At 48.7% G+C, this 27,126-nt stretch overlaps 1 protein-coding gene across 2 annotated transcripts; it reads left to right on the top strand.

Moving 5' to 3' along the window:
• The first annotated feature begins 194 nt into the window (after positions 1-194).
• On the top strand, positions 195-26,398 carry SLC34A2 (solute carrier family 34 member 2). 2 transcript variants are annotated; one of them, XM_070613042.1, is made up of 14 exons: positions 372-408; positions 4,811-4,886; positions 10,850-10,964; positions 11,066-11,200; positions 12,275-12,403; positions 13,848-13,991; positions 15,120-15,231; positions 17,823-18,018; positions 18,779-18,874; positions 19,330-19,450; positions 20,123-20,290; positions 21,715-21,831; positions 21,922-22,046; positions 23,910-26,398. In XM_070613042.1, the coding sequence occupies exons 2-14, from the start codon at positions 4,869-4,871 to the stop codon at positions 24,534-24,536; spliced, it is 2,103 nt and encodes a 700-aa protein (XP_070469143.1). In that variant the 5' UTR covers positions 372-408; positions 4,811-4,868; the 3' UTR covers positions 24,537-26,398. The 2 variants fall into 2 exon arrangements, with proteins under 2 accessions (XP_070469142.1, XP_070469143.1); XM_070613041.1 differs by lacking the exon at positions 4,811-4,886 and having other exon boundaries at positions 195-408.
• The last annotated feature ends 728 nt before the right edge of the window (positions 26,399-27,126 follow it).

The following is a 27,126-nucleotide window of genomic DNA, read 5'->3' as shown; positions in this document are numbered from 1 at the left end:
GGTAGGAGAAAGCAGTGGATGGGGAGCCCCACTGGTCTCCACTCGCTGGGATCTCCCGCGGCCCGCGTTGGGGCGGAGGAGGGCGCTCCAGCCGGGGGTCAGGGCGCGCGGGACCTTCGCGGCCATGCGGGCACTGGGGACGGGGGACCGGGGACCGGACAGCTTTCTCCCTGCAGCCAGGCCGTCTGTCTTTCCTTGGCGCAGGGCGCGAGGTCACGATGGACTCATTAAGCCGGCAGGTAGGCAGTGCTGCGGCGGCGGCGGCAGGCGGTCCTGGAATGTGCGAGGGGCGTGATGACAGCAGCCGCCGCCGGCCTCTTTGCGCAACACCTTCGCTATATATACTGCGGGGCCGCGGCGCTCCACCTGGGTGCCTCGTTCGGTCCATTACCTGCGCAGGGAGCGCTGGTGAGTACCGCCGCTGGGGCAAGAGCGCTTCCTGCTCTTTCCGCTCTTGAAAGAACCTTAATTTACTTTTAATTTACTTAATTCTCTTAATTCCTCCAGGCTGCCCTCAAGGAACTTGGCTGGCTTTGGGCTGCAGAAGAGAAAAAAAATAATAAACCTTTCCCAGACTTTCAGATCCTCCCCCCTTAATATTACTGCTATTGCTGTTATTACCACTCCTATGACTACACTGTTAACTACTGGCAGTGTTATTAATCAGCTGTACTTGGGGATTCTAGAATTATAGATGCTTTGGGATTCTTGGGTTTGGGGAGGAAAAATAGGGGAACGTAGGAATCAGGACGACTGGGCTCTCTTTTTGGTCACTAACTGGATATGTGACCCAAGGCAGGTCCCTGGGAGTCCCTGGGCCTCAGTTTCCCCTCTTTACAAGAACAGAACCGTCTCAGAGTCTTTCCTGTGCTGAAAATTCTAAGTTTTTGTGGTTGCCCAGCAATGCGATGCCCCCTCCTGTGACTTCCACGTGTCCCGCTTCTTGTTTGCAGAATTATTGCAGCAAACAGTCCTAGTTTGCTGGTCCCATCAGTGCAAGCGGCTATCAGCAAAGGGCCTGTCCTTCAGTTTTGTCTTGGGAGAATAGAGCCCACAATTTCTCAGTATTTTCAGAGTCAGAGGGAAGTGGGGGGCGGCGGGCGGCTGGGGAGACGCCTTACAAGATTTGCACAGGTGCAGTTGGATTGAGGGCACCCAGCATCTTCCAGGCCAGAAAGAAGAGGGACATAGTATGGAGTTAATTCAGTTTTAAGATTCCCCCGGGTCGATGCCTACCACGGGTCGCTGGCATTGAGATGAGAAGAGTTAGAATCTCTCCATTTTTTCTAAGGAAGAAGCAACTTTCTCAAACCTGTTGATTTCACGGAGGCAGCTTGTGGATTTCACCACTTAGAATCTCCTCTCCCTGTTCAGGTTCACCAAGAGATTTCTGTTAGCTCTGCTCGCTCCGCCCTGTTTCTCTTTCTTTCCTTTTGTTCCCCCTACTGTGCCAGCAGTTCTTTAACCTGTTCTGTGTTGGGTGTTCTTGAAAAACAACAAGTCGTGCCTTATAGGATTGACAATTGTTTCAGATTGTTGAGTGTTTAAATCTCTTGGTCAGAGCCAGCCCACCAGCTGATAATGATCTCTTCTCTATTTTTATAACTTTGGTGGCAAGAAAGGCATGCTTTTAAAAGGCTGGGATGTTCAACAGATTGCTCCCTCCAAAATCTACTCCAAACCACTCACCCATCTCATTGAAACAAGTCCCCAGAAGTGGGAGGACAGACGTCTGGGTTGTTGCTCTTAGACGCAAAGCTGACATAAAAATAGCCTGAATTCAATTTAATGAAGAAAATAGCTTCTTGGGATCAGTGATTTCGAATAAAACTTTTAATACTATTCTCAGCCGCCTCCCACCTTGCCTTCCTCACCCCACACCCCCACTTCCACCCTGGGGATAAGGGCAATATCAGCAGGGAGTTGTTAGGACATCTTGGTAAATTAATTCATCCTAGTGAATTAAAAAAAGCAAGAGTGAAAAAGAGGGCTGCCAAAAGATGGCGACCATATTTAAGATGTTTATAAATTAACCCTTTTGACCCTCTAATGCAATGCAAAATAATCGGTATAGTGGCAGGTTAATTACAGGATTTATTTTGAAATATAAATACAAATTGAAAGTGTACCAGGAGGGTGTCGTTTGGTAATAGGGCCCTAGTTTATTTATTTTTTTTGAGGAAGCTTAGCCCTGAGCTAACATCTGCCACCAATCCTCCTCTTTTTGCTGAGGAAGGCTGGCCCTGAGCTAACATCAGTTAGGGCCCTAGTTTAAACTGATAGAATAAATGTCTTTTAAAAAATCTATTAGTGCATCTCCCCAAAAGTCTAAACTGAAGCCATTCATCAATGTAAAACCCGGGCCATTTGCTTCCCCCATCTCCCGTCCCACACACCTCCCTCCCACCTCGATGTCCTTGGGAGATTATTTTGTTTTGTGTTGGTTAAAGGAAGCTGAAGAAAAGTAGCCATCACCCTCTTGGGAATTTTTGAAGTCTTGGTTATTCTTTCAAAGTATAAGGAAATATTTCTTCAGCACACTGAGAATATTGGAGCCAGACTGAGTTTGATTTATGTCTGAGGGTGTAGTGTCTGTGGGCCTTGGAGCAATTAATTTCTCCCTGACTCAGTTTTCTCCTCTGTAGAACGGGGATAACATGGGTACTTAAGTATATTTACTAACAAAAATACATAAAATGCATCTGAGATTAAATAGGTTAATTTGTGTACAGGGCTTACGGCAGTGCCTGGCACAAAATGCTCAAAAAACTACATTTGGCTGGCCACAATGTGCCAGAACTGTGTTGTATGCTGGAGCTACAGAGGTCATCCTGCCGTTGCTTGTGGAGGCCACCCCCTGGTGGGAGAATGTGTGTGTGTCCCGGTCTCTCCGTGGGATACTGCCCCGTGCCGCCTCCTCTCCCCACTTCTTCAGATGGCCGTGGGCTGCTGCTGTTCTGAGCATAGGCGGCCCCAGAACAGGTCCTGGTTGGAGAGGCCCAAACAATGCAGAGTGTAAGGGTTGGGAGACTGCCAGGGGCCCTACATTTCCTTGCCACCCACGTCTCAGAAGAGCCGAGAAATTTCCTCTTCTTGGCCTGCAAGAGTTCCTCTTGGCATTGGATACACATGTGGATGCAGGAAGTTGAGCCGAAAAGGTTATCAACACAGCAGGCTCAATTGTAGGGATGAGTGGTGGGGAGTGAGGGAGCAAATGTGTGATCGTAGCCACTGGTCTCCTGCCTGGGTGTTAAAAAACATCTTTCTGGGTATTAGTACCAAACTGCCAAAATGATGACTTTTCCTTCTCTGCTTCTTCTGGCAGGTAGCAGGAGTGTGCTGGAGGAAGCTTGAGGGAAAGTGGGGAGAGGGAACAGCTGGATCAGGGGATGAGGATGGGAAAAAGTCTTTGGAGGGACCCAAAAGCTCCCAGGACCCCTGGTGGTGCCCAAAGCCCCTCCCTAGGGAAGCAGCTTCCAGACAGAACAGTGTCTGCCACACCCCTGGGAGCAGTGGCCTCAGATTCAGGCTACATCCTCTGTCCAGCCCATTCAATGCTGCCTCTCCTAAAAGGCTTGGCATGTGCCGAATCCAGGTTGCTGGTATGCCAGAAGCCTTTGCCGGAGCTCAGCAGCCTGTCATTACAGCATTCTTGGCTGCATTTCTAGCCTCTGAATGACTAGGCAGGAGTGACACCTGCATAGAGATGAGCCCTGCCAGGTCTCCCAGAAACCCTCCGAGCCCCCTGGAGCCTGGGCCTGAGGCCCCTTGGTACCCTGCTGCTTTGATGGGACCTGGAGGATTCCTTCTCTCTCTGTCTTGGCAACCGACTGTGAGGTCAATGGAAAGGGCCTCAGCTTTGGAACCAGCAGTCCTGAGTTCAAATCCTGACTCAATCCCTAGGTAGCTATGGAACTTTCTTAATTTTGCTGTGCCTCAGTTTCTTTGTAGGCTGGAAAAAACTGCTTCCTTTTCATAAGAGTTAATGAGGTCACAGATCATGTTGGGCACTCGCCTATAATAAAACAAACTGTAGCTCCTTTATCTCTCTTGCTTTGGGTTCATTTATTGCAGGAATGTTTACCGAGGGTCTGCTTCCGTGCTGAGTACTGAGATGAAGAGCTTATGGTCTGGGCAAAGTGGAGTTAAGTCTCTTCATTGTTCATGGTGCAATGCATTTCACAAAGTTCTGAGTGCTGGCTCCACCAGACGCTATGTTCAGGGCCTCACCTATACTCATGAATTAGTCCCATGACAGCTCAGTGAGGGAGCTGGTATTGTCCCCATTTTTGGGATGATGACACTGAAGCTTGGAGAAGCTCAGGGTCACTCACAGTGAGTGGCAGGACTCTCATTGAGAAACCAGTGTGTGGTTCTCTCTCCTGGTACTGCGTGCCAGGCCTCATGGTATCAGCAGAGGTGGCAACTCCAGGGACCCAGAGGAGCCCCTGAACAGCTGCCTAGTCATGAGGCTGATCATGGGGAGTTTGCTCCAGGTCCTGCCTTTACTCCAGATCTGTGGGGTCAGCCTGCACAGAGTGCTGGGGCTTTGCTGGCCAGGAGAGCAGGAAGATTGAGGCCTTTGTGCCCGCACTGCCAAGTATAGTGGTTGGGTGTCAGGTGCTCTGATTTCCCCCCTGCCTGGGTCCGGAGAGGAACAGCTTGAGCTGTCAAGGTGGAGAGGACTAGGAGGGGAGTGGCCAGCAGTTTCAGAGAGCTCTGGGCTGGGTCCGATGGCGCTCCGGGCTCCCTGCCCTTTGAGGGGCAATGCTTTGGTGTGTGGCCCTGCACATCCTTTCCTTACCTGCAGGTGTCTAGCACAGTGAACACCCACAAACTGATGGAGGAGACGATGCACGGACCAGAAAATGAAGTGCAGCATGAGGGTAAATAATTGCTTCATCAGGGAAGTATTTGTAAAAAAGAAATGGGCTTGTGACAAATAGTTGAACTCAGAACAGGGAAGACAAGACTTCCCAGAAGGAGGAGTAGAGACATTTAATAGAGATTTGCCTTTGCTTTTTGGGGACGCTAACAGTAAATGAGTATCTGAAGGTGAATGACAGAGGCACAGGCCTCATACAGGGTATGTATTCAAGACCGTTAGAGCCAGCCCTGATGGCCTGATGGTTAAAGTTGAATGCTCACCACTTCAGTGGCCCAGATTCACTTTTTGGTCATAGAACCACCCACTCATCTGTCAGCCGTCATACTGTGGCTGTGGCTCACATAGAAGAACTAGAATGACTTAAACAACTAGGATGTACAAACATGTACTGGGGCATTGGGGGAAAAAAAAAGGAGGAAGATTGTCAACAGATGCTAGCTCAGGGTGAATCTTTCCTTGCAAAAGAAACAAAAGACACTTAGCTTTTTGGATCCCTTGCCATCATATTCTATTCCTTTCTGTTCAGTTCAGTGCAAATGGGTCTGCCCATTCCAATGCTTATAGTATTATAAACTACTTGGATGCTGGACCATGGGAATGTCTGTTTCTGTGTTCGCTAGACACTTCATGTTCACTTCTTGAAAGAATGACTGATCAATCAGAGAAATGCACTCACCGAAAACATCACTTAAATAATAAACAAATAATCATCCTTCTTACAGCATGCTGCTGAGAATGTTTCCCTAATGTGGCTGCTGTGTCATCCAGGCTGTGTGCAGTTTCTTGACACAGTTCCTCCATCCAACAGATCTTGGCCAACCCAACTTGCATATGGTGATGAGGGACAACCACTCTTCAGAAAGATTCAGGCTGGAGTTGTTTCCTATGCGTAATCAACCGGGACCAGGGCCTTCCTTCAGCAAACCCTGTATGTTGATTCCTCCATTCACAATATAAAGTGCCTACTGTGTGCAGTCTACTGAGCACTGGAAGAAAAAGAATAACAGATGGCTCCTGCCCTCAAAAACTTAAATTCCAATTGGGAAGGCAGTATAAATGTGTGTGAGATAGGAGAACAATTCTAGAATTAATTAAGATCATGAGAAAAGAGAGGTGATGCAAAGTCACAATTTTCAAATTTTTCTTTCAAATTGCCCCCAGAGAAGGAGAGTCAGGTATATGAACCTCTGGGGTTTGAGTAGCCCAGAACAGCCCATTGCAAGCTCAAAGCAATTTTTGTTTTTTATAAATTTAAATAAATTTTGCATTCTATACTATAATATGTCCCTGCTTATTTTAGTATGATAGCTGATAACCACAAGGTTTACATGTGCCAGGCACTGTTATGAGAACTCAAAACAAAACACACTTAACCATCACAAGAATCTTTCCTAGGTAGTATCCTCATTTGACATATGCGGAAACAGAGTCAAAGAACTGGCCCAAAGTCACACAGGAAACGGCAGAGCTGAAACTTGAACCCAGGCAGCTGGGAGCTAAAGTCCAGCCTTCTAACCTCTAGACCAGTAGTTCTCAGTCCCTAAGGGACATTTGGCAATGTCTGGAGACATTTTTGGTTGTTACAACTAAGGATGAGGGGGCCAGAGATGCATCCAGTGAGCAGAGGCCAGGGATGCTGTTAAACATCCTACAAAGCACAGGACAGGCCGCCATGGCGAAGTATTTTCTGGCCCCAAATGTCAGTAGAGCCAAAGTTGAGAAACAGTTTGCACCTTGTAAATATCGCATCTCAAATGTAAATTATCTACCAGTCACATTATTTAATATTCCTTTTCCCCGATTATGTGAATAAAATCAGCTCCAGGAAGGTATGTTTATGTCACGGCCAAGGATGTTGGGGAATAAGGGCCCCAACCTCACTGACAGGTAGAGCTGTGTTTAAAAACTGGCTCTGTCACTCACCTCCAGGGTGACTTTGAATCAGTTGCTTAATCTCTTTGAGCTCGAGGGTGTCCCATGTGCAAATGGAGATGGTCATGACCCCTTTCTTGCATAAAGATTGAAGGAGATAATATGTGCTGAGCACAAGCACAGCGCCTGGTGTTCATTAAATGGTAGTTGTTGTTGTTAGAAATCAATTAAAGGATGTCACAGTGCGGTGTGGTGCAGTGCCAAATGAGTCACACGGGTAGGACGTGCAAGGGGTGTGAAGGGCAAGACCAGAGAATCGGGGGGAACTCAGGCGGAAGGGGAGGGAGGGCTCGGGCTGAGCCAAAAGGGGTAGAGAAAGAGATGGGGGGAGGGTCTCCTAATAGCGGGCTGCCTGGGCAAAAGCAGAGGTGGCACTCTACCGAGAGGATTCAGGGTCCCTATTTCAGGTCAGTGTGACCGAGCACAGAGATCATTTGGGGAGCAGTGGGCAATAAAAGATGGGGAGTCCACACCATCACAGCTGGGTGTTAGGAATTTACCCTGTGGACACTGGGGACCAAACCAGTTAAACAGGCTGCTGCGTTGGTCTAGACAGGAGGTGCTGAGGCCCAGCCAGGGGGGGTGGCACTGGGAACCAGGGGTAGAATCAGCAGGTCCTGGTGCTGGCTGGATTTGGGGGCTGTGGGAGAGTCTGGGAGGATGATAACAGGAATCACATAAGCAGCAAAGTTCCACAGAAATGTGCTGGATCTAGGTTAGGGTGAATTTGAAGTTCTGACTTCTGTACACGGCACATGAACATTGAAGATCGGAGGCCTAGAGGTGCGAATGCTTTTGTACGAATATCGGGTGGGAGGTGCTTCAAGACCGAGATCACGGCACTCACTTCCTCCCCGGATTCTGTATACGGTGAGTGGGCCACTGACTTCTGCCATCAGATTGTTGAAGCATCTTTTCCATTTGCCTAGCATTGGGCCTTTAATCAGATATATTTCACGTTTGATGTTACTAATGCATGACTCACTCCTTCCAGGAGTGTTCCAGCTCATGTAACAATTGAGAGACAAGCACGGACTCCAGAGCCAGAGAAACTCTCAAATCACGCCTACCACTTAGGCCGAGTGGCTTCACCCCTCTGAGTGTTTCGGTTTGCTCGTCTGTGAAATGGGAATGACCCTAACCCCTCACAGGGTTGCTCAGAGGAGTGACATGAACCAACTCATGGAACAGATTTCTGTTCTAAGCGCTTTACAGAAATTAACTCATTGAAGTTGCCTAATGACCCAATAGGTTATAAACTAATATAATCCCCTTCTACATAAGGGAAACTGAGGCACAGAGCAGTCAAGTGACTTGCCCCAGGTCACAGTGCATCTGGGGCAGAGCTAGAGTTTGGTTCTGAACATCTATGCTGGGTAAAGTACCCAGTCTAGTGCCTGACTGAAACTGAGTGTTCCAAGATTGTTAGTTTCTTTCCCCAAGACGCTGTGGCTGAGGATGCCTGTGCTGGGAGAGTCAGAGGGATAGACACTTTACCTACAGTCAGAAAACACGTTTTCTTTTCAACCTCTGTGCCGTTTCAAACCCAAGCTGGTTCACCCACATGGCAGCTTCAAGCTGAGGTTGGAGGTCTCCCAGGTCAGCCTTGGCCTCTCCTCCTCAACCACCTGCCTCCACCCCACCTCCCCTGCCCAGGCCCCAGCCATGTAGCTGCTGCTCAGCACAGCCCAGGAAGGAGCTCCAGCCAGCAGGCCTGGGGAGCGGCAGGCTTTACCCTGCCTTTGATTGTCAGTGTAAAAAGGCTTTTCATTGAGCCTGAGGGAGGAGTTCAACCTGTGACAGGCACTGCAACTCCAGGAGGTACTATGTGAGAAGCAGCCCTGCCCCTCGAAACCAGCCAAAGCACCACCCAAAGCTCTGGATTCACACTGACCTGGGCTCAAGGCCCTCCCACCTGGGATCTTGGGCAAGTCACTTAGCCTCCTTGTGCGTGAGTTGCTTCATCTGTATAATGGGAGAATAATGACCCCTCCCTGAATGGGTGGCTGTGAGCTTGTGGGAAGTGCCTAGCACAGCCTGGCTCAATAAATATTAGCTCTCACTGGCTGGGCAGGTCCCAGCATCCTACTCAGAAAGCACATGAGGCCTATTGTGTACCAGGCCATGGGCTGGGTGCTTATTAAGCTGAAATGAAAGACCTAATCTGTGCCTTCCTGGAAGCCAGTGACTGCGGAAGCCACTTCCCTGTGATCATGCAACTATGTGCCATGCCGTGTGGTTGCATGAGGAAAGTCGAGAAAGTTCCTTGGGCTAAACAAATTCATAAAAGCCCCTCATGATGGAACTCACAGAATCAGCTTTTTTTCCTCCCCTAGCCTCATCAACATGAATAATGGTAACAATACAGGTGTCCCTGGGCCATCTTACCTTTGTGGGTTTGGGGGTTGGGCTACATCTTTTAAAAGAATTTATAAATTACAGGTAGAAGAAAATAAAAATGACCCACAATCCCACCGCCTACTCTGAACCGCATGGAACATTTCTGGATCCTTATTGAGATCAAGCTGTGAATGGGACCAAAAAGTACTTTTTACTTACTTTTATTTTATTTTTTGCTGATTCTTTATAACCTTTTTAATGGCATGCTGTTACACTGCCTGGATGTACCGTAGTTAATACGATAATTTTCCTATTTTTATTTTTCAACTCTGTAAGTGATAGTGCAGCAAATGTCTTTTGGGTTTGTGTCACCTTTGTTCGGTCAACACACATTTACTGGGCATCATCAATGCACTGGGCAGAGCCGCAGCCCCTGAGGATGCAGGCAGGAACAAGACAAAGCCCCTTTGTTGGTAGAGCCTGCATTCTGGTAGGCAGTAAATAGATCCATTGAAGAAAAATGCTGGAGTCAGACAGACCCAGATTCTGGGAAGCCCTCTCCTAGGAGGTGATCAGAGCAAGGCAGGTATTTCTGATTTTCTGAGAAAAAATATTCCTAGATTCCCACTTCCTAGGAGTGAAATTACTGGGTCAGAGATGTATGAAAAGTGTGAGGCACTTTAGACATTTTGCCAAAGTGTTTCCCAGCGTTTCCAGCAGTGTGCATCTCACAGCATCTTCTCCAGCACAGCATATTAGACTTAAATTTTTTTTTTTTTTGCTAATTTGATAGCTCCCTGTTTTAATATGTATATTTTGGATTGCTAATGAGGCAGAACTTATTTTTAAATAAGTGTTTTAGCCACTTGTACTTCTTCTGTGAACTGTTTGTCCCAGTCCTCTGGGCCACCTTGTCTAACGAGCGTCAAAGGGCAGGACTGTCAGGAGTGGGCTTTCCGGTGTGCCAAGAGCCACAGCTCCTCTCTGTGTAACCAAGAAAGGCTTTGTGCAGAAAATGAGTTGTGAGGAAGTCTCTACTGCGGGCTGGGAAGAATGTCGTTCTGACGAAGGGTCATTAATGCGGGCAGCATAGCGCAATAATAACTGCTACGACTTAGCAGATGCCTGCTTGGCGCCAGGCACTTTCTAGGTATCACCATCAATCTCATAACCCTGCAAAGTATGAAGAACTACTCCCATTTTATAGATGGGGAAACTGACACTTTATGCTCAGAGGCATTAATGGGCTAACCTAAATACACACCCATTCATAAGTGGCCTGGAAGTGGAAAGTCGATGGGGGCCCCCTGGAGGGTCATGAGGACTTGGTGTACCATGAGTTGATGAAGATGGATGAGTTCACATCCCCTTTTCAAATAAAGGAGAGAGTCAAGACAGAGGCTGAGACAGAAGTTAGAGAAATCAAAGGAGGTTCAACTGATTATATAGATATGAGGCTAGCATGGAAAAACGCTTGAGAACTGGTTTGATTTAGTGATAGCCTGGGTGAGTGGTTGAGGGAGGGCTACAGAAGATAAAATGTGGCACTAGGATGCCACACTTCTAAGGTATAACACGACCCCCCTTCACTCTCCCAATTCCTTGCAGCCGCTGGGTCTCCCTGTCATGGCAACTGAGTGCGCCTCCTTTGAGTGGCTGCTTCTTTAAGCTCTGTTTTCCCGTCCACAGACCATGGCTCCTTGGCCTGAGTTGGAAAATGCCCAGCCCAACTCCAATAAATACATCGAAGGGGCCACTAGCCAACAATCTGCCACACCTGCGAAAGGCAAGGAGAAGGACCAAAGTAAGTGCCGCTCATCCAGCCCCAGACCGGCCTCCTGGGAGGATCCTGGGAGAGACATCTGACTCCTCATTCCTCATGGCCTTTATTGCTTGTTTGGGCAGATGACACCGGGACCCCTGTAACCAAGATTGAACTGCTGCCATCCTACTCCACCGCGACACTGATAGGGGAGCCTACAGAGGTGGAAGACCCCTGGGACCTGCCGGCGCTTCAGAACACGGGGATCAAGTGGTCGGGTAAAAATGAGTCCGGCTGGGGTAGGCTGGAGGGGACTGCCTGTGGGCAAGGAGTTCACTGTCTTCAGTGTCATCTCCTTCACGTCATCCTCCCCCTTTCCCTCGTTCTCTGCCCCTTCAAACGAAGGTCCTGGCTAGGGATGCCTCCTGGCTGTCTGGGAGGCTTAGAGTCAAAGGCCAGTGTAATGACTGGGGATCTCTCGTTCTTTCTTTCATTCAACAAAGGTGCCAGGCTCTGGGGTTATAACAGGCCAGGCATGGTGCTGCTCCTTAGAATGCATCGCATGCTGACCAGGCCCCGGGTACCATCAAGGTGCCCTGGATGCAGCAGTGAGCAGACAAGGCCCCTGCTCTGAGAGCTGCAAGGTGGGGGGTGGGGGGGTCCCCTTACCTAAACGCAGCCACCAGGGCAGGCTCCCAGAAGATAGAGAAGGTACAGGCAGAACAGCTGGCTGCAAGCAAACCCTGCATTTCTTTTCCAGGTGCAGGGTGTCAAGTCTGTGGAATCCACAGCTGGGTGGGGAAGGGAGCTGGGAGGCAGGAGGTGAGAACCACTTTAAAAGCGAGTGGAGAAAGCAGCAGCCAAGGATGTAGCATTCCAGGATGTGTGAGGGCCCAAGCCCTCCCCAGAGGGAGGCTGTGATTGCTACCTTGCAGGCACATTCTAGAAAATATTCTGTCCTGTTCTGAAGGGGCTTAGGAGGGCCTTTATCTCTGACCCCTCACTTAGCAGATGGCAAGATGTCTTAACTGCCACACTCAGCGACCCTGGTTCAGCTGAGCCTGGAGCCTGGTTTGCCTGTCTGTGCCCCAGGCGACACTGAACCTCTCCTCCCAAATGCAAATCCTTTAGATACCCTTCACCAGGGTTTTCAGCTAAATGGACGACAGTGGTAATTGCTTGGAAAACTGCAGCCTAGGAAGTGGTTGCATGGTTGCGTCCCATCTCTAGGCCTTAGAACGTAAATTTACAGCTGCCTGGCCAGGAGGTGGGGTGGGGGAGTTCTGAGCTCATTGCCAAACTTCTCAGTGTTTCAACACTTAAAAGCATTTGTGCTTTTTCCTCTGCTCCAGAGAGAGACACCAGAGGGAAGATTCTCTGTGTCTTCCAAGGGATTGGCAAATTCATCCTGCTTCTGGGGTTTCTCTACTTGTTCGTGTGCTCCTTGGATGTCCTCAGCAGCGCCTTCCAGCTGGTTGGAGGTATGGAGGAAAAGGTCAAGGTCAGGGTTGGGGGAGTTCTTATTGAATTTGGCTCAGACCATTGCGATGCAGCAAGCCCTCTCCACTTGCAGCCTCCTGGGGTGTTTGAGGGCTGGAAGCCAGCTCGGAACATCTGGTGAAGCCTATGCCCCCATTTTAAAGAAGACAAAATGGACACCTATAAAAGGACTATGACTGGCTGAGATGGCTGAGGCCAGGAGCCAGTCTCAAACTATCAGCCCCTTGTGTTTGTCCACAAACCTTGGACAGGAAGCTGATCGACACAAAGACTTATCAAAGGGATTCCCTGCCATCTTTGGGCCCCCCACCCTAAGTGGAGAGGAGATAATTGGATAAGGGTGTTCTCTTAGGCCAAGGTGACCTCAGAGCTGGTCCTTTGCGGGAGAAGGACATGGGTCCCTGGGCTGGGGGAATCTGCATCCATAGCAGTTGCCTAAACATCTCCCAGGACTAAGTGTGGCTATGCAGTATGAGGGGAACCCAGAAGTACTTGGTCCACCTTTGTACCCAAAATGGGTGACAACAGTGATAGCCAGCACTTTGAGTGCCTGCTGGGTGCAGGCATTTTCAGTGGCACTGTCTTAAACATTCCTTTCCAAAGCCCTTCCCGTTTACAGAGGAGAGGACCGAGGCTCAGAGATCACTGCCCGGCCCCACAAGGTTCATAGCCTGTAACTGATGTAGTGAGATTCAAACTCAGATCCACGTGACACAGAAGACAGACCATGGATTTCCACATCCCTTGGTGCCTCTCTTGAGAACTCATCTTTTTGACCTGGGAGAATTGGGGAGGGGAGCACTTATTGGAGCGTGAGGGGGGACTGACTTCCTGGAAGCCACCTCTAGTCGCCCTGTTCTCAGGTAGCATCAGTGAGGGTCTTTGCTCTCTGACTATCTCAGACAAGACACCTTGACTCTCTGGGCCTCAGTCTTTATATAAAATGGATTGGGGAATAAATTGATGGTCTCAGAGGCACACTCTCAAAATGATGCTCCCAGCATTCGCTTACAGGATGCAGTTGGGGCTGGGGGTTAGGGAGTAGATAGAGGAGAATGAGGAGATCCACTCCTGGAGGATAAACCTTCTGAATTGGGGTATATCCCAGAGAAGAGAATTAGGGTGTTAGGAGGTTCACTGATACTCGTCGGGCCAAGTACAGAGTCAAGGCCATGTTCATGACCAGAGAAGGCTGGAGGAGGGCTTGCTGGTGGAATGGGAGAAGCACAGGAGGTTGAAGGGACAAGTGGAACAAGGAGTGGGGGGTAGGGGCAGCTAGGTCAAAGAAGTGGAGATACGGCATCAGTGCAGCGCTGGGAAGAAGCATGAGAAAGGAGGATGTCATGGGTACCAGCGTGGCTGGAGATTTCTAGGTACCCTGCACCCACCCAACCCCCATCATGTGGCCATGGGTTTGTTTTTCAGGAAAGGTGGCCGGGCAGTTCTTCAGCAACAACTCTATTATGTCCAACCCTGTGGCGGGGCTGGTGATTGGGGTGCTGGTGACCGTCCTGGTGCAGAGCTCCAGCACCTCCTCGTCCATCATTGTCAGCATGGTGGCTTCCTCACGTGAGTTTAGGCACCCACGAGTCCAGATGCATTCCAGCCATTTCTCTGTCCAACTGGGGAGCCTGGGAGTTACTCTGAATATGTCCAGGCTTGTCATCATTAGCTTCCTATCTTGTCCAACTGTGATATATTCCACTTTCGATCCTAGGCAGCCTCCTGTTTCCATTTCCATAGCTGAGTCTGATAATAGACCCAGTATTTGAAGAGTCAGCTCTGAATTATCTAGAACTGTGCTGTCCAGTCCAGCAGCCACTAGCCACGTGTAGCTATTTAATTGCATTTAACCTTAATTGATTTTAATTTAAAATAGAAAATTCTGGGGGCAGCCTGGTGGCATAGTGGTTAAGTTTGCATGCTTTGCTTCAGCAGCCCAGGGTTTGTGGGTTCAGATCCCACACATGGACCTACACACTGCCCATCAAGCCATGCTGTGGTGGCGTCCCACATATAAAATAGAGGAAGATTGGCACAGATGTTAGCTCAGGGCCAATCTTCCTCACCGAAACAAAAAACTGAGCTTGGCAGTTGGCATTCCAAACTTGAACCTACCTGATATTTATTCTGGCTGAACTGAGACAGAACCCCCTGAGGGGGACCAGTTTGAGCTGGTTAATTTTCAGCCCAAACCAGCATTTTAGCCCACATTAACTAGAACCTTTTATGGGCCAAATTAGAATAAGATATCATTTCAAAATACGTTACATTTATGTGTCAGAACATTGTGGCAATATACTAATTTTGTTAGAAAAAGAAATCGTACTGCCAAGAATTTGCCGTAATAAACACACTAGTCCTCGTCTCCCTTAAGCTGCCCTGGCCTCTGTCACACGGAGGAGAGAGGGATTTAGAAAGGCACTTTTAAACTGGGATCCACGGAAGGGCTTCGTGGAGTCTGTGAAGTCCCTGAAATTAGGCACTGGAAATTTTGGGGGTGGTACACGTGAATATTTCTACGGTGAGCTGCCCCAGCTTTCATCAGATTCACAGCGAGCGAGGTACAGACCTCAAAGAGGTTAAGAACTGCTACTTTAGGGAACTGCCAGCCTGAACAAGGAATGTCAGGAACCCAGACAGGCTGCCTCCCTAAACTTGCTAACTTGCCGACCTCCTCTTCTCCCCATGCTCCAGTGCTCACAGTGCGGACTGCCGTCCCCATCATCATGGGGGCCAACATTGGGACCTCGATCACCAACACCATCGTGGCGCTCATGCAGGCAGGAGACCGGAATGAATTCAGAAGGTAGGAGGCTCAGAACCAGCCTTTGCCACCATCAGGCGCATCGGTTTGGCCAGGTTGTTGTAACTACCTTTAACTAGCGAGTAAGAATATGCTTGTCATTCCTGGATCGTAGAGAAGTCACCGCAGTGGAATACAGCTAGGGGCTGGGATCACACACTTACCAGCAATTAAACTCAGCTCCCTGGTGTGCATGGCAGGGATAATAATAGTATCTGTCACCACTGTGTTGTCTAAGGGATTAAACACAACCATACAGGTAAATGATTAGCAAGGTGCTTGGCAAGCCCTCGCTAGAAGCTTACCTACAGGCCGGTGTAGTTAAAACAAGCCCAGTTGGGATAGGATTTTCTGTCCCACTTAGTCATAAATAATTATAACCTCCAAAAGCTTCCATTTTTGGCCAACTGAATCCAGGCCACTTTTTCTTTGTTCTTCACTGCATGCCAATAAAAGGCAAAATGTAGCTTTGTGGATGCGTAAGATCTGAAAATGGGGCGGGTTGGATATAGGCAAGGGGAAGCCTCTCTTCTAACGGGTGAGGCACTTTTTGCAGAGCTTATTAAAGTGCAGAAGCAGTTACCAGGGTGTCCACAAGATGTGCTCACTGTGCGGGTCAGGCAGATGGCGTCAAACAGGCTGGTAGCGGGGGCTAGCAAACATCGTCCCTCCTGCGTTGGTGATTTGGAGGCAGCAGATGTCTGCAGAGACATTCACTGCCCCAGAGGCGCGGCTGACCTCCTTTGGTCCCTGATACAATGTCCCAAGTGTCACAACAATAATACACGTTATCCAGGGCGCTTGCGAATTTGATCTTCTCAAGAAGTCCAGCAGGCTTTTTTTTTTTTTTCCCTGAGGAAGATGCACCCTGAGCTAACATCTGTTGCCAATCTTCCTCCTTTTGTATGTGAGCCAACACAACAGTGTGGCCACTGACAGACAAGTGGTATATGTCCGTGCACGGGAACCGAACCTGGGCCACTGAATTTAACCAGTAGGCCACCAGGGCTGGCCTTTGAGTAGGCTTTTTTATGTCCCATCTTATAAATCTAGGAATGCAAAGAGATTAAGTAACTTCACTGAGGGGAATGGCTGGGACTCAATCCAGGTTTTCTTATTTTAGATTTTGGGGTCTTTTCACACTAACTTTTGCCTCTGGATAACCTATGAGATATAAAAGTAAGATCTATGAAGGTGCCTACACAGAGGAATATAACTGACCTAGCTCGCCTGGTTTGGGCTCTCTAAATAGATTGCTTTCAGTAACTTCTTAGGTAATGTGTATCTTTCTTTCCTGGTGGTTTGGATTATGTTCTTAGACAGATTCCTAGAACAATAATTACTATATTAAACAGCTGTAAAACTCTTAAAACATTTTGCCAAACTGCTAAGAAGTATTTGTGTCACTTTACATCAGCATTGTATGAAAAAGTCTTAAATCATTCTCTCTAGGAAGAAAAAGTTACTTTTTAAAATATTAGCTAATAAGGTAGGTGAAAGTTTGTACTCACAAATAAATAAATTACAAATAAATTTCTTTTACTACTAGAGAATTTAAGCATTCTCTCTCACATGTTTTATTAACTTCTCTCTGTTCATATCCCATGTCCCATTTGGTTTTGGGTGTTTTTTGACATGCAGATGTTTTTAATTTAATTTTATTTTTAATTTAATTTTTTTTTTTTGAGGAAGAGTAGCCCTGAGCTAACTGCTGCCAATCCTTCTCTTTTTGCTGAGGAAGACTGGCCCTGAGCTAACATCCATGCCCATCTTCCTCTACTTTATATGTGGGACGCCTATCACAGCATGGCATGCCAAGCAGTGCCATGTCCACACCCGGGATCTGAACCGGCAAACCCCAGGCTGCCGAGAAGTGGAATGTGTGCACTTAACTGCTGCACCCTGCAGATGTTTATAAAAGGAAAATTTCTTCATTAAGGAAAACGACTAGAGTTTCTTAATCTGGAGACAGAAGGATGGAATTCAGGGAGAACCTGTGAATTTTCTCAGATAGAAGAAAATTGTGGTATATACTAGCCTTGTTTCTTGTGGAGACTGTTCAAATGTATCATCAGAGTCTCAAGATCTTTAAAAAAGGGTTCAGAATTCAGGTGTGTAGAGGGCTTTGACGATGACCATCATCCTGGTCCCCACCTTTCCAAAGGAAGGGTGTCTTCGATATGTGTGAGTCAAAAGTGGTTTTGATGCACTCCTTCCAAACAGTGGTCATGGAGCTAATTGCTGCAGCTGTCACGTGGCTAGTTCCTTTTTTCCCAAGAGGAGAGCACTGAGTGCTGTCTGATTGCTGGGAAAGGCTCTGCCAGGCAGTGGGAGACAAGGATCCTGGACCCAGTGCCCCTGCAGTGGTCTTCAACTCCTCTATGCTTGCTGGTCCTCAATTTCCTCCTCTGTCAAATGGGCATATTAATACCACCCACTTTGAGGATTGCTGTGAGGACGAATTGAGATTGTACACACTTGTGTACACAGGTGACACCTGGCAGATGATACAAGTAATGACCTACCTAGACTGGTGCCCACTTGCCCTTTGACTAACCTGGCCATTGGCTTGGGGTGGGGTTCCCCTCCTGTAGGGCTTTTGCGGGGGCCACTGTCCACGACTTCTTCAACTGGCTCTCCGTGTTGGTGCTCTTGCCCCTGGAAGCCGCCACCCATTATCTGGAGATCCTGACCAACCTGGTGGTGAACAGCTTCAACTTCAAGAATGGAGAAGATGCCCCAGCACTTCTGAAAGTTATCACAGATCCTTTCACAAAGCTCATAGTCCAGGTAACCAGCTTCGTTCAGACAGGGAAGGGAGCTAACTCCCTCCCCCTTCCCTACCCTCCTCAGAGGGGCAGAGATGGTGGAGAAGGATGAGTATAAACATGGCTCTTTGGTGGCCTCTGGAAAAGGCCAAGGCGGGGGGCGCAGAACTTCAGAGACACTGGGGAGTCATTGGCCTTTTTGGTTTCCTTGACTTCAACACGTGTCATCTTTATTGGAGTCGGGGTGGGGGATGGCGAGTGCCTCTCAAGACTCAAAGACTCTCCATTGGACACTTGGGACCACTTTATTCCCACTACTAACCTCAGCATCAGTGGGCTACTTGATAAAAGATTACCCTACTCCCAGCCAAAGAGGAAGTTTCCCGTCCTTCCTTCCATCTCACCCCTCTGGTCACCAGTCTGTCCATATAAGTGAAATAAATGAAAGAAGGCTTTGTGGATGCGGCCTGGGGAGAAAGGGCCAGCTTGGTTTTCTCTGCTTGGTTACCTTCTGGTTTTCTCTGCCATTCGCTCTACCAGTGAATATCTACCGTCTGCTTCCTAGGTACCAGTCCGTGTTCATACAACCATTTATTTATCAAGTACCTGCTGATGTCTTTGTGCTGTGCTCCACCCTGGGAGTGCAGATAGTGAGTCCCAACTCACTCTTGCAGGGGCTCGCAGTCAGGTTCATGTCCTCAGAGCCCCTCTTAACAGCAACCCCCATGCTCTGCCCCACCTCAGTTCTGAGGACACGCTCTTCTGTCTATTGCCTTTCTCAGCTGGATAAAGATGTTATCAACCAAGTTGCACTGAATGACGAAGCAGCCAAAAACAAGAGTCTGATCAAGATTTGGTGCAAAACTTTGACCAGCATGGTAAGTTTCTAAGAACATCACTGGGTGGGTGAATTCTTGGCATACTGTAAGCAAAACCTTTCATTCAAAGTGGGAAAATGGGCAAATAAAAGATAAGGGAAAGGAAAATTAAGGAAATGTGAAAAATCAAGATGGGCCAGTGAGAATCCTTAAGGAAACAAGTTGTTGAATGCTGGGTGGACAGACAGAATGCAGTAGGACAGACAGACCCCCTTTTGCCCCACCCTGCACCATGGATACGTTATTTCTGGGTTGTCATCATTTTCATGGCTCTTGGCTTATCTCTGGCTGCCTCTCGGTTTCCATTTATGGAAGGACCCTTGGAAGCAGTGCATCTCGCTTATAGATGCAAACATCAATATGTGTCTCCCTACTGTTCCCCACGTTGTCTGCCACTCCCCACCAAAAGTGAGCACGCTGGACTAGATATACCATTTCTCATGTTTACAACCCAGACGCCGATGAATGTCACCATCCCCTCGGGTGAGAACTGCACCTCCCCTTCCCTCTGTTGGATGGATGGCAACTACACCTGGACCATCAAGAACGTGACCTACCAGAAGAACATTGCCAAATGTGAGTGGAACTCGGTAGAGCGTCAGCCACCCAGTCGGGCTGTCTCGGGTGGTGGTGGGGCTTTCTTCTCTGTGTGGAGCCCCAGTAAGTGATGGAAAGAAGGGCAGTAAGGTTCACTGAGCACCAACTCTGCACCGGGGAATGAGCTATGTGTTTTCACAGTGGAGGAAACTGAGGCTTAGGGGACAGGTGCCAAGCCTAAGGTCCCATGGTAAAGGGCAGAAGCAGTACTGGAAGCCCAGTTCCTCTGGCAGTTCCGTACCATCTGAGAACTCGTCGACAGATTCCAGAGTGCTTCTCCATGTACTTCCATATCCCTTTGACAGTAACTTTATTGTGAGTATCCTCAGTATCATGAGTAAAACACAGCATGGGATTTAGAGATAGAAGAATGGGGTGGGAGGCCTGGATCTGCCCCTGACTAGTTGTGTGATTTTAGATTTCACTTCGTCTTCCAGCCTCAGGCGATCCCACTGGCAGAACACAGCCTCAGGGCTACCCTTAGCTGCAAGGGAAGCTGGGAAGCGTGAGCTCTATTTGGGGCTGCCCTGGGTCAAGCTAAAACCAAGACTCTCTTACTATGAGACAGGAGAATGTTGGAGAATAAATAAGAATCTGTGGCCTCAGGGGGCCCCACATCCTCCTAACAGGGGCTTTTCCTACTCTCTTCAGGCCAGCACATCTTTGTGAATTCCAGCCTTCCGGATCTTGCTGTTGGCATCATCCTGCTGATCATCTCCCTGCTGGTCCTCTGTGGCTGCCTGATCGTCATCGTCAAGCTCCTGGGCTCCGTGCTCCAGGGGCAGGTAGCAGTTGTCATCAAGAAGACCCTCAACACTGGTAGGTGCACTGTCCCTCATTCTGGTCCTTCTAGGGGGTGACATCGCTGTGGCCACCCCAGGGTGGGCTCCTTTAGATTCGCTTCTAGCAATGGCCTCTGCATGGGAGTTTCTCTCTGGATCTGATAAGCTGCAGAAATTAAGATGCCATTCACCCTTGAAATCTTCCTTGGTGTCTTGAGAGGAGCCTGGGGAGTGGGCACAAGCTTCCCTTGCAGGTTTGCAAGGTCCTGAGAAAGAGCTAGCTCAAATCCAGAGAGCTTTGAGGTGGTCTTCCTTCCTGGAAGATTTCCTATATGCTCAGGACTTTACTGGGTCTGTTAGGATCCCTTAGGAAAAAGGGTGACAGATGCCCACTGTGGTCCCCACTTCCCTCTGACTCTTGGGAAGAAAATGTGGTTCTGGATAAATACATCAGCATCCTGAGGCAGCCACTGCGACTCTACTGGCCAAGAGGAGCTCCTGCTGAGTATGGCGTCCTGGCCAATGAGAGCGAACCTAGCCGAGGACATCAGTCCTCTGTGAAATCTCAGTGAAGCAGGGCCAACAATATCTACCTTCCAGGGTTGTCAGAAGGTTGTCTTTAGGAAGAGCTGAGTGGCTCTGGGTGATCCAGGGCCGGGGATGCAGGGCCTGGTCCTGTGCCTGTGGTCCAGAGGGCTGGGTTCGCAGGGCTCCTGAACTGCTGCATTTCCTCAGGGCTCCTTTAAGTGGAAACAAAGGGAGAGGGTGCGCCGTGTCGGGAGACCAGGGCAGGAGGAAGGATGGAGGTCCAAGTGTTCCCAGTGCTTTGGGGAGGAGGGTGGTTATCTGGGTGGTGTCTCAGTCAGTTCAGCTGCTGAAACAAATTACCAGAGCCTGTTTGGCTTAAACAGCAGTAATTAATTTCTCACAGTCCTGAAGCCTGGGAAGTGCAAGATCAGGGTGCCAGCATGGTCAGGTTCTGGTGAGGACCCACTTCCTGATTTACAGATGGCTGCCTTCTCAGTGTGTCCTCACAGGGAGCAGAGAGTGGACGGGAAGCAAGCTGTCTTCTCTGAGGGTACTAATCCATTCATGAGGACTCCACCCTTGTGACCTAATCACCTTCCAAAGGCCCCACTTCCTAATGCCATCACACTGAGGTTAAGGTTTCAATGTGTGAATTTGGGGGGACACAAACATTCAGTCCATAAGAGATGGGTTCAGCATTTCTCACCTCTGACCTCCAGTGAGTATGTGTTTTTGTCTTCATAATCACATGCAGGGTAAAAGGATTCTGAAAATCCGGTTTGCCATTTCAGGTGTGGGGTGGGGAGGCATCTATACAACCTAATCCTCGAGCCCAGCCCAGCCCCCTGGGTCCTGTGGAGGGGCCAGGTGGGCTTCCAATCCACACCTTCCCTAGAAGGATTATAACAGATCTATTTTGCTTCTGTCTTCCAGATTTCCCCTTTCCCTTTGGCTGGGTGACTGGCTACCTGGCCATCCTCGTGGGGGCCGGCATGACCTTCATCGTGCAGAGCAGCTCTGTGTTCACATCTGCTCTGACCCCACTCATTGGTGAGTTTCTCCCTGGCTTCTTCTGGCCGCCACTGCCATCGTCCATGATCCCTTGGGGCTGATGCCATGGGCTTTGTCTTTTTCCTCCAGGTATCGGTGTGATAAGCATTGAGAGGGCGTATCCTCTCACGCTGGGCTCCAACATCGGCACCACCACCACCGCCATTCTAGCCTCCTTAGCCAGCCCAGGGAATACGTTGAAGAGCTCACTCCAGGTCAGGAAATGCTGCACGGGGCAGGGGCTCTGGGGGTGGGATTCAACCCCATCCGCGTTATTGCAAGTAGGTGGTTTCTAACGAGAGTCAAGCTTTGTTCTGTTATGTCAAAACTGTGATGTGGAGGAGAAGCCATGGGGAGACAGATTTGAGAACAGTGAAAGCCATCTGCCCCTCAGAGAGGTAGTGAGACTCCCATCCCTGGTGGTCATTTAAACAAACTTGGGGTGGCCACTTGATAGAGGTGGAAAGCATAGACACCACTTCCTGTCACCTTGCCCCCTCTTGGGGAACTCTGCCTGGACATTAGGAGGTCGCCTGTGGCCTGGGCCTGGCATTACAAGAAAAATCGGGAACCTGCCTTGCCTGGATCAAGTAGGTGACCTTGGGCAAGAAGACTTTTGGTATTTGAATCCTTGTCCCACCACTTACACACTAAGTGACCTTAGGCAGATGACCTAACCTTCAAGCATCAATTCTGTCGTCTGAAAAATGGGAACCATGATCCTTATCTCATTAAGATTATTATAAAGATCTGATGGGGAACTATCTGAAGTCGTGCTGTCCAACAGAAATATAATGTGAGTACAGAATATAAATCTGAGCCACCCATGTAATTTAAAATTTTTTGGGAGCCACATTTTTATTTTTAAATTTTTAATTTTTTGGTGAGGAAGATTAGCCTTGAGCTACCATCTGTTGCCAATCTTACTCTTTTTGCTTGAGGGAGATTGTTGCTGAGCTAACACCTGTGCCAATATCCCTCTATTTTGTATGTGGGATGCCGCCATAGCATGGCTTGATAAGTGGTGTGTAGGTCTCTGCCTGGGATCCGAACCTGCGAACCCTGGGCCCCCGAAGCAGAGCAGGCGAACTTAACCACTACACCACCAGGCCGGGCACAGTAGCCACATTTTTAAAAAGTAAAAAGAAACAGGGAGATCAATTTTAATAACGTGTTTGACTTAACCCATTGTCATTTCAACATGTGACCAATATAAAAAAATTGGTGAGATATTTTACATTCTTTTTTGGGCTAAGTCTTTGAAATCCAGTGTGTATTTTACACTTACGGTGCATCTCAATGTGGAACAGCCACATTTCAAGTGCTCAGTTGCCATACGTGGCTGGCTAGTGGCTAGTGTATTGTACGAGGCTGGTCCCAAGTCCCCAGCATGATGCCTGGCCCCCACTTGGCACACATAGGGAAGTGGCACAGTGCGTGGCCGCTGGAGCCAGGCCACCTGGGTTTGAATCCCACTCTACCATCTGCCACCTATGTGACTTTGGGAAAATAGTTTAGCCTCATGGTGCCTCAGTTTCCCCCTCCATCAAATGGGGATTATGAACATTGCCATCTCATAGGATAGTTTTTGAGGATTGAAGTAATTCACGTAAAGTGCCTAGAACAGTTGCCTCGCACATAAGAAACACACCATAAACATCAGTTGCTGCTGCTATTATTTTTTGTTAGCTGTACCCATCCTTCCTTCACTCTCCCATTGAGCCAAGAAAGTCAGCTATCCTGTGAGCCTTTTCCTTCTGTGCCACCAGCTCTCAACCGCCCAGCTGAAAGCAGCAGGTCCAAGACACTGGGTGGCAGTGGGCGCATTCATGAGGGTCATTTTGCCTAAAGGACTTCTGAAAATTGAGCTGTGATTCAGCAGGTCACCTCCCTTGCCCTCCCTCCTCTTGTCCCCAGACACATAGTAGGTCCTCAGGTAATGCAGGTCTCACTCTGGGCTGAGCTAAGAAGTCAAGGAAGCCCCGTGACTCTGCTACTGATGCCTGCCTGGTGAAGCCCTCCTCTCCACCCCCACCACGCCACAGACCCACTCACCTGTCCAACCTCTTGTGTTTCAGATTGCCCTGTGCCACTTTTTCTTCAACATCTCAGGCATCTTGCTGTGGTACCCAATCCCATTCACCCGCCTGCCCATCCGCCTGGCCAAGGGGCTGGGCAACATCTCAGCTAAGTACCGCTGGTTTGCCATCTTCTACCTGATCTTCCTCTTCTTCCTGGTCCCGCTGGCAGTGTTTGGCCTCTCCCTGGCCGGCTGGCCGGTGCTGGTGGGCGTGGGAGTGCCCATCATCTTCGTGCTTCTTCTCGTGGTGGCCCTCAGGCTCCTGCAGTCCCGCTGCCCACGCATCCTGCCCAGGAAGCTCCAGAACTGGAACTTCCTGCCCTTGTGGATGCACTCGCTGAAGCCCTGGGACAACCTGATCTCCCAGCTCACCGACTGCTGCCAGACACGCTGCTGCTGCTGCTGCCGCGTCTGCTGCCGTGCCTGCTGTCTGCTGTGCGGCTGTCCCAATTGCTGCCGCTGCAGCAAGTGCTGCAAGGACCCGGAGGAGGGGCAGGATATCCCCATCAAGGCCCCCCAGGCCTTTGATAACATGGCCATGAGCAGAGAGCCGCAGGACGAAGTCCCCAAGTCTGAAGTGGATGCCCTGGGCACAAAGACCGTCTCCAGCCTCACAGCCTTGTAGGGGCTGCCCAGAGGTGGGAGGAGGGGCCTCAAGTCCCACATGCTCACACTCCTAGTTCTACATGCCTTTGTCCATCTCATGGGGATTTGTTTCCCATCGAGAAATGGATTTGACATCAGTCCCCACTCTCATTTCCCTTCACCCAGTATATCAGCCTGCATAGTAGTTTCATCTCAGCCCCTGCACCCTGGGTCTTCCCCTCCCAGGAAGGCGCAGAACGACACTGAAAGAGAATTAGACAATGAAACCTGGCCAGAAGAGATGATCTCACCCGCCCCTGCACACAGCTGGGTTGGCTGATAGGACTTATTTTCAGACTCAAACCATCCTCTTCCAAAGGAAAAGCCCCAAGGGAGGAATTTATGGAAGGTTCTCAAAGGTGACATACATACACATATGCTTTTCTTTATTGTGATAAAGCTCAGACATCTCTTATAGCAAAGACTGGCTTCAACCAAGAGCAGCTGCTCCCAGGCGTCCTTGCCCCAGACCAGCCCAGTTCAGGGGAAATAATGTGTTTGTTTGGAGACCTGGAGAAGACCACAGGTGGGGGTCTTTCCCACTTCCCAGTGCTCCGCAAGTCACCTGAGCAGGTATAGCTAGTCCAAGCAGTTTACCTGCTGTGCTCTCAAGTTTCCGAGATGGGAGCCACATCTGGGCTACAGAGGGAGGTTCAGGACGAACTCTGGCTCACCTGTTGCGCTGTCTTCCTAAGAAGAGAGTGGTCCTGTTCTTGAGCTGGGCAGTTGTAGGATGAGAGCTAGGGAATGGGGAACATTTGAGGAGATAGTTTATCTACCCAAAGGACCTCATTCTTTTTAATCTGACTAACTTAGAGGCCAAATTGACAGACGTTGTGGCTAAAGCCTACTGCTGCTCTCTTGGTCAGATAAAAACCCATCCCTGTTGAGTCTTTTGGAATAAGATATACAGGTTCTCTAAGTCCCCTCCACTGCTGTCACCTGAATCCCAGGCAGCACCTGAGTATGGAACAGTGCTACATTTCTCTCTGCCTGTGTGCTCCCTGTGCAAGATGACTGAGTCAGCTTTTGGTGGTCAGCTTCCATCCATCCATCCATCCGTCCAAGCCAGAACCTCTTTCCAAACATTCTCCCATAGATAGATGAACGTTGATTTCCTTCTCTCTAAGGGCAGAAACCAGGGCATGCTGGACTGCCCACAGAACTGTGGTCATCAAGTAGCAGTAGGGGTCTGTGTGTGTCCATGAGTCCAAGGGATGTGTTCCTTCTTGCCCCAGATGCCTTCTCTGTGCCTTCTAGAGCCTCTTCTTGTAGTTACACCTCTTCCCTCCACTGCTCCTCACCCTAAGGAGTTCCAATTCTCCCCAGAGACTGAGTGATCTTCGATCAAGTCTGAGAAAGGGAGATTCGTGCAACCACACTCTAGACCCTTCCCTCCCCATCCTAGCTTATCCATCATCCTAACAGGTTGGGGAAACAAACTGAGCCCTCCCCCGACCTTCCCCCATGTAGATACCAATTCCCAAACAGAGCCATTTATACTCTCTATTTATGGTCACACACTTGTACAGCGTTTTTCATAAGTTATATAGTAAATAGTAGTGTGATTTGTATTCTATAGTGCTCTCATTTGGAAATAAGGCCAGGTTCTACTATGAAATATAAAGACTGTCTTTGTATATTTTGTAATACCACCTTTTCAGTGTGCCTCTGTAGCCACACCTGTGCCACACACCCTGTAAATATGTAAGTTAAACCTGGGTGGGGCTTTGGCCCTCTTTGCACTCTGATTTTTAAAAATTGGATCCTTGTATCTGCATTAATTGTATTTTTATACTGGTTGTGGGAAGGGAGAAATAAAAAAGATAATCAAACCCAAAAGGAATATGTTACTTTCAATTACAGGGAAATAGGGGCCTCCTGATCTATCTCCTAGAAATGTGAAGTCTCCGTCACTTAATGTCACTACCCACCACCCCACCACTAAGGCCAGCCACATAATTTGTGGGGCCCCTTGTTCAAAAAGCAGGGGGAAAGTACCACTACAGGTACCAAATATAAAGCTTTCCTTTCTTCCGCAGTCTCTCTCTCTTGACTTACTTTTTTTTTTTTTTTAGAAATTTGCTATTTAAAGTAAAAATTTAAATTTAAAGTAATAGCATGAATTTTATGGTTCATCTTTAGATTGTGTAGGGCCAGTTTAAAATTCAAACATAAGAGCTTCTAACTTGTACGTGGAATCACTGAAATTATACAACTCCTATTTTGTAGTTCATACGTGTATTTCATTCCTCCCAGAACAGCTGAAACACTGCACAAAGCTACCTCCGTTATTTCTATTTCTCTTCTGGATATGCGCATGTTCTACCAATATTCTCTGCCTTACTGATGAGTAAGGAAGCTGTGCGAGGAGGAAGGACTGTGGGCTGCCCTTTCCTTCCATGTCGTCATTTTTGGCCTAAGTGGCTGGCTAACACAGGGAAGTAACACTCATGAGAAAAGGATGTGATAGGGTTCGTTAGTCATTAGTTTTGTTGCGCTCCAAGGAAGTTCTGGTTTGAATGGAAAGCGTAGCTTCTTTGTCAGTTGCAGACAAAACACACTTACCT

The sequence above is a fragment of the Equus przewalskii genome, chromosome 3 (genome assembly GCF_037783145.1).
Source record: "Equus przewalskii isolate Varuska chromosome 3, EquPr2, whole genome shotgun sequence".
NCBI lineage: Eukaryota > Metazoa > Chordata > Mammalia > Perissodactyla > Equidae > Equus > Equus przewalskii.
This window is presented reverse-complemented; position numbering and strand designations above follow the sequence as displayed.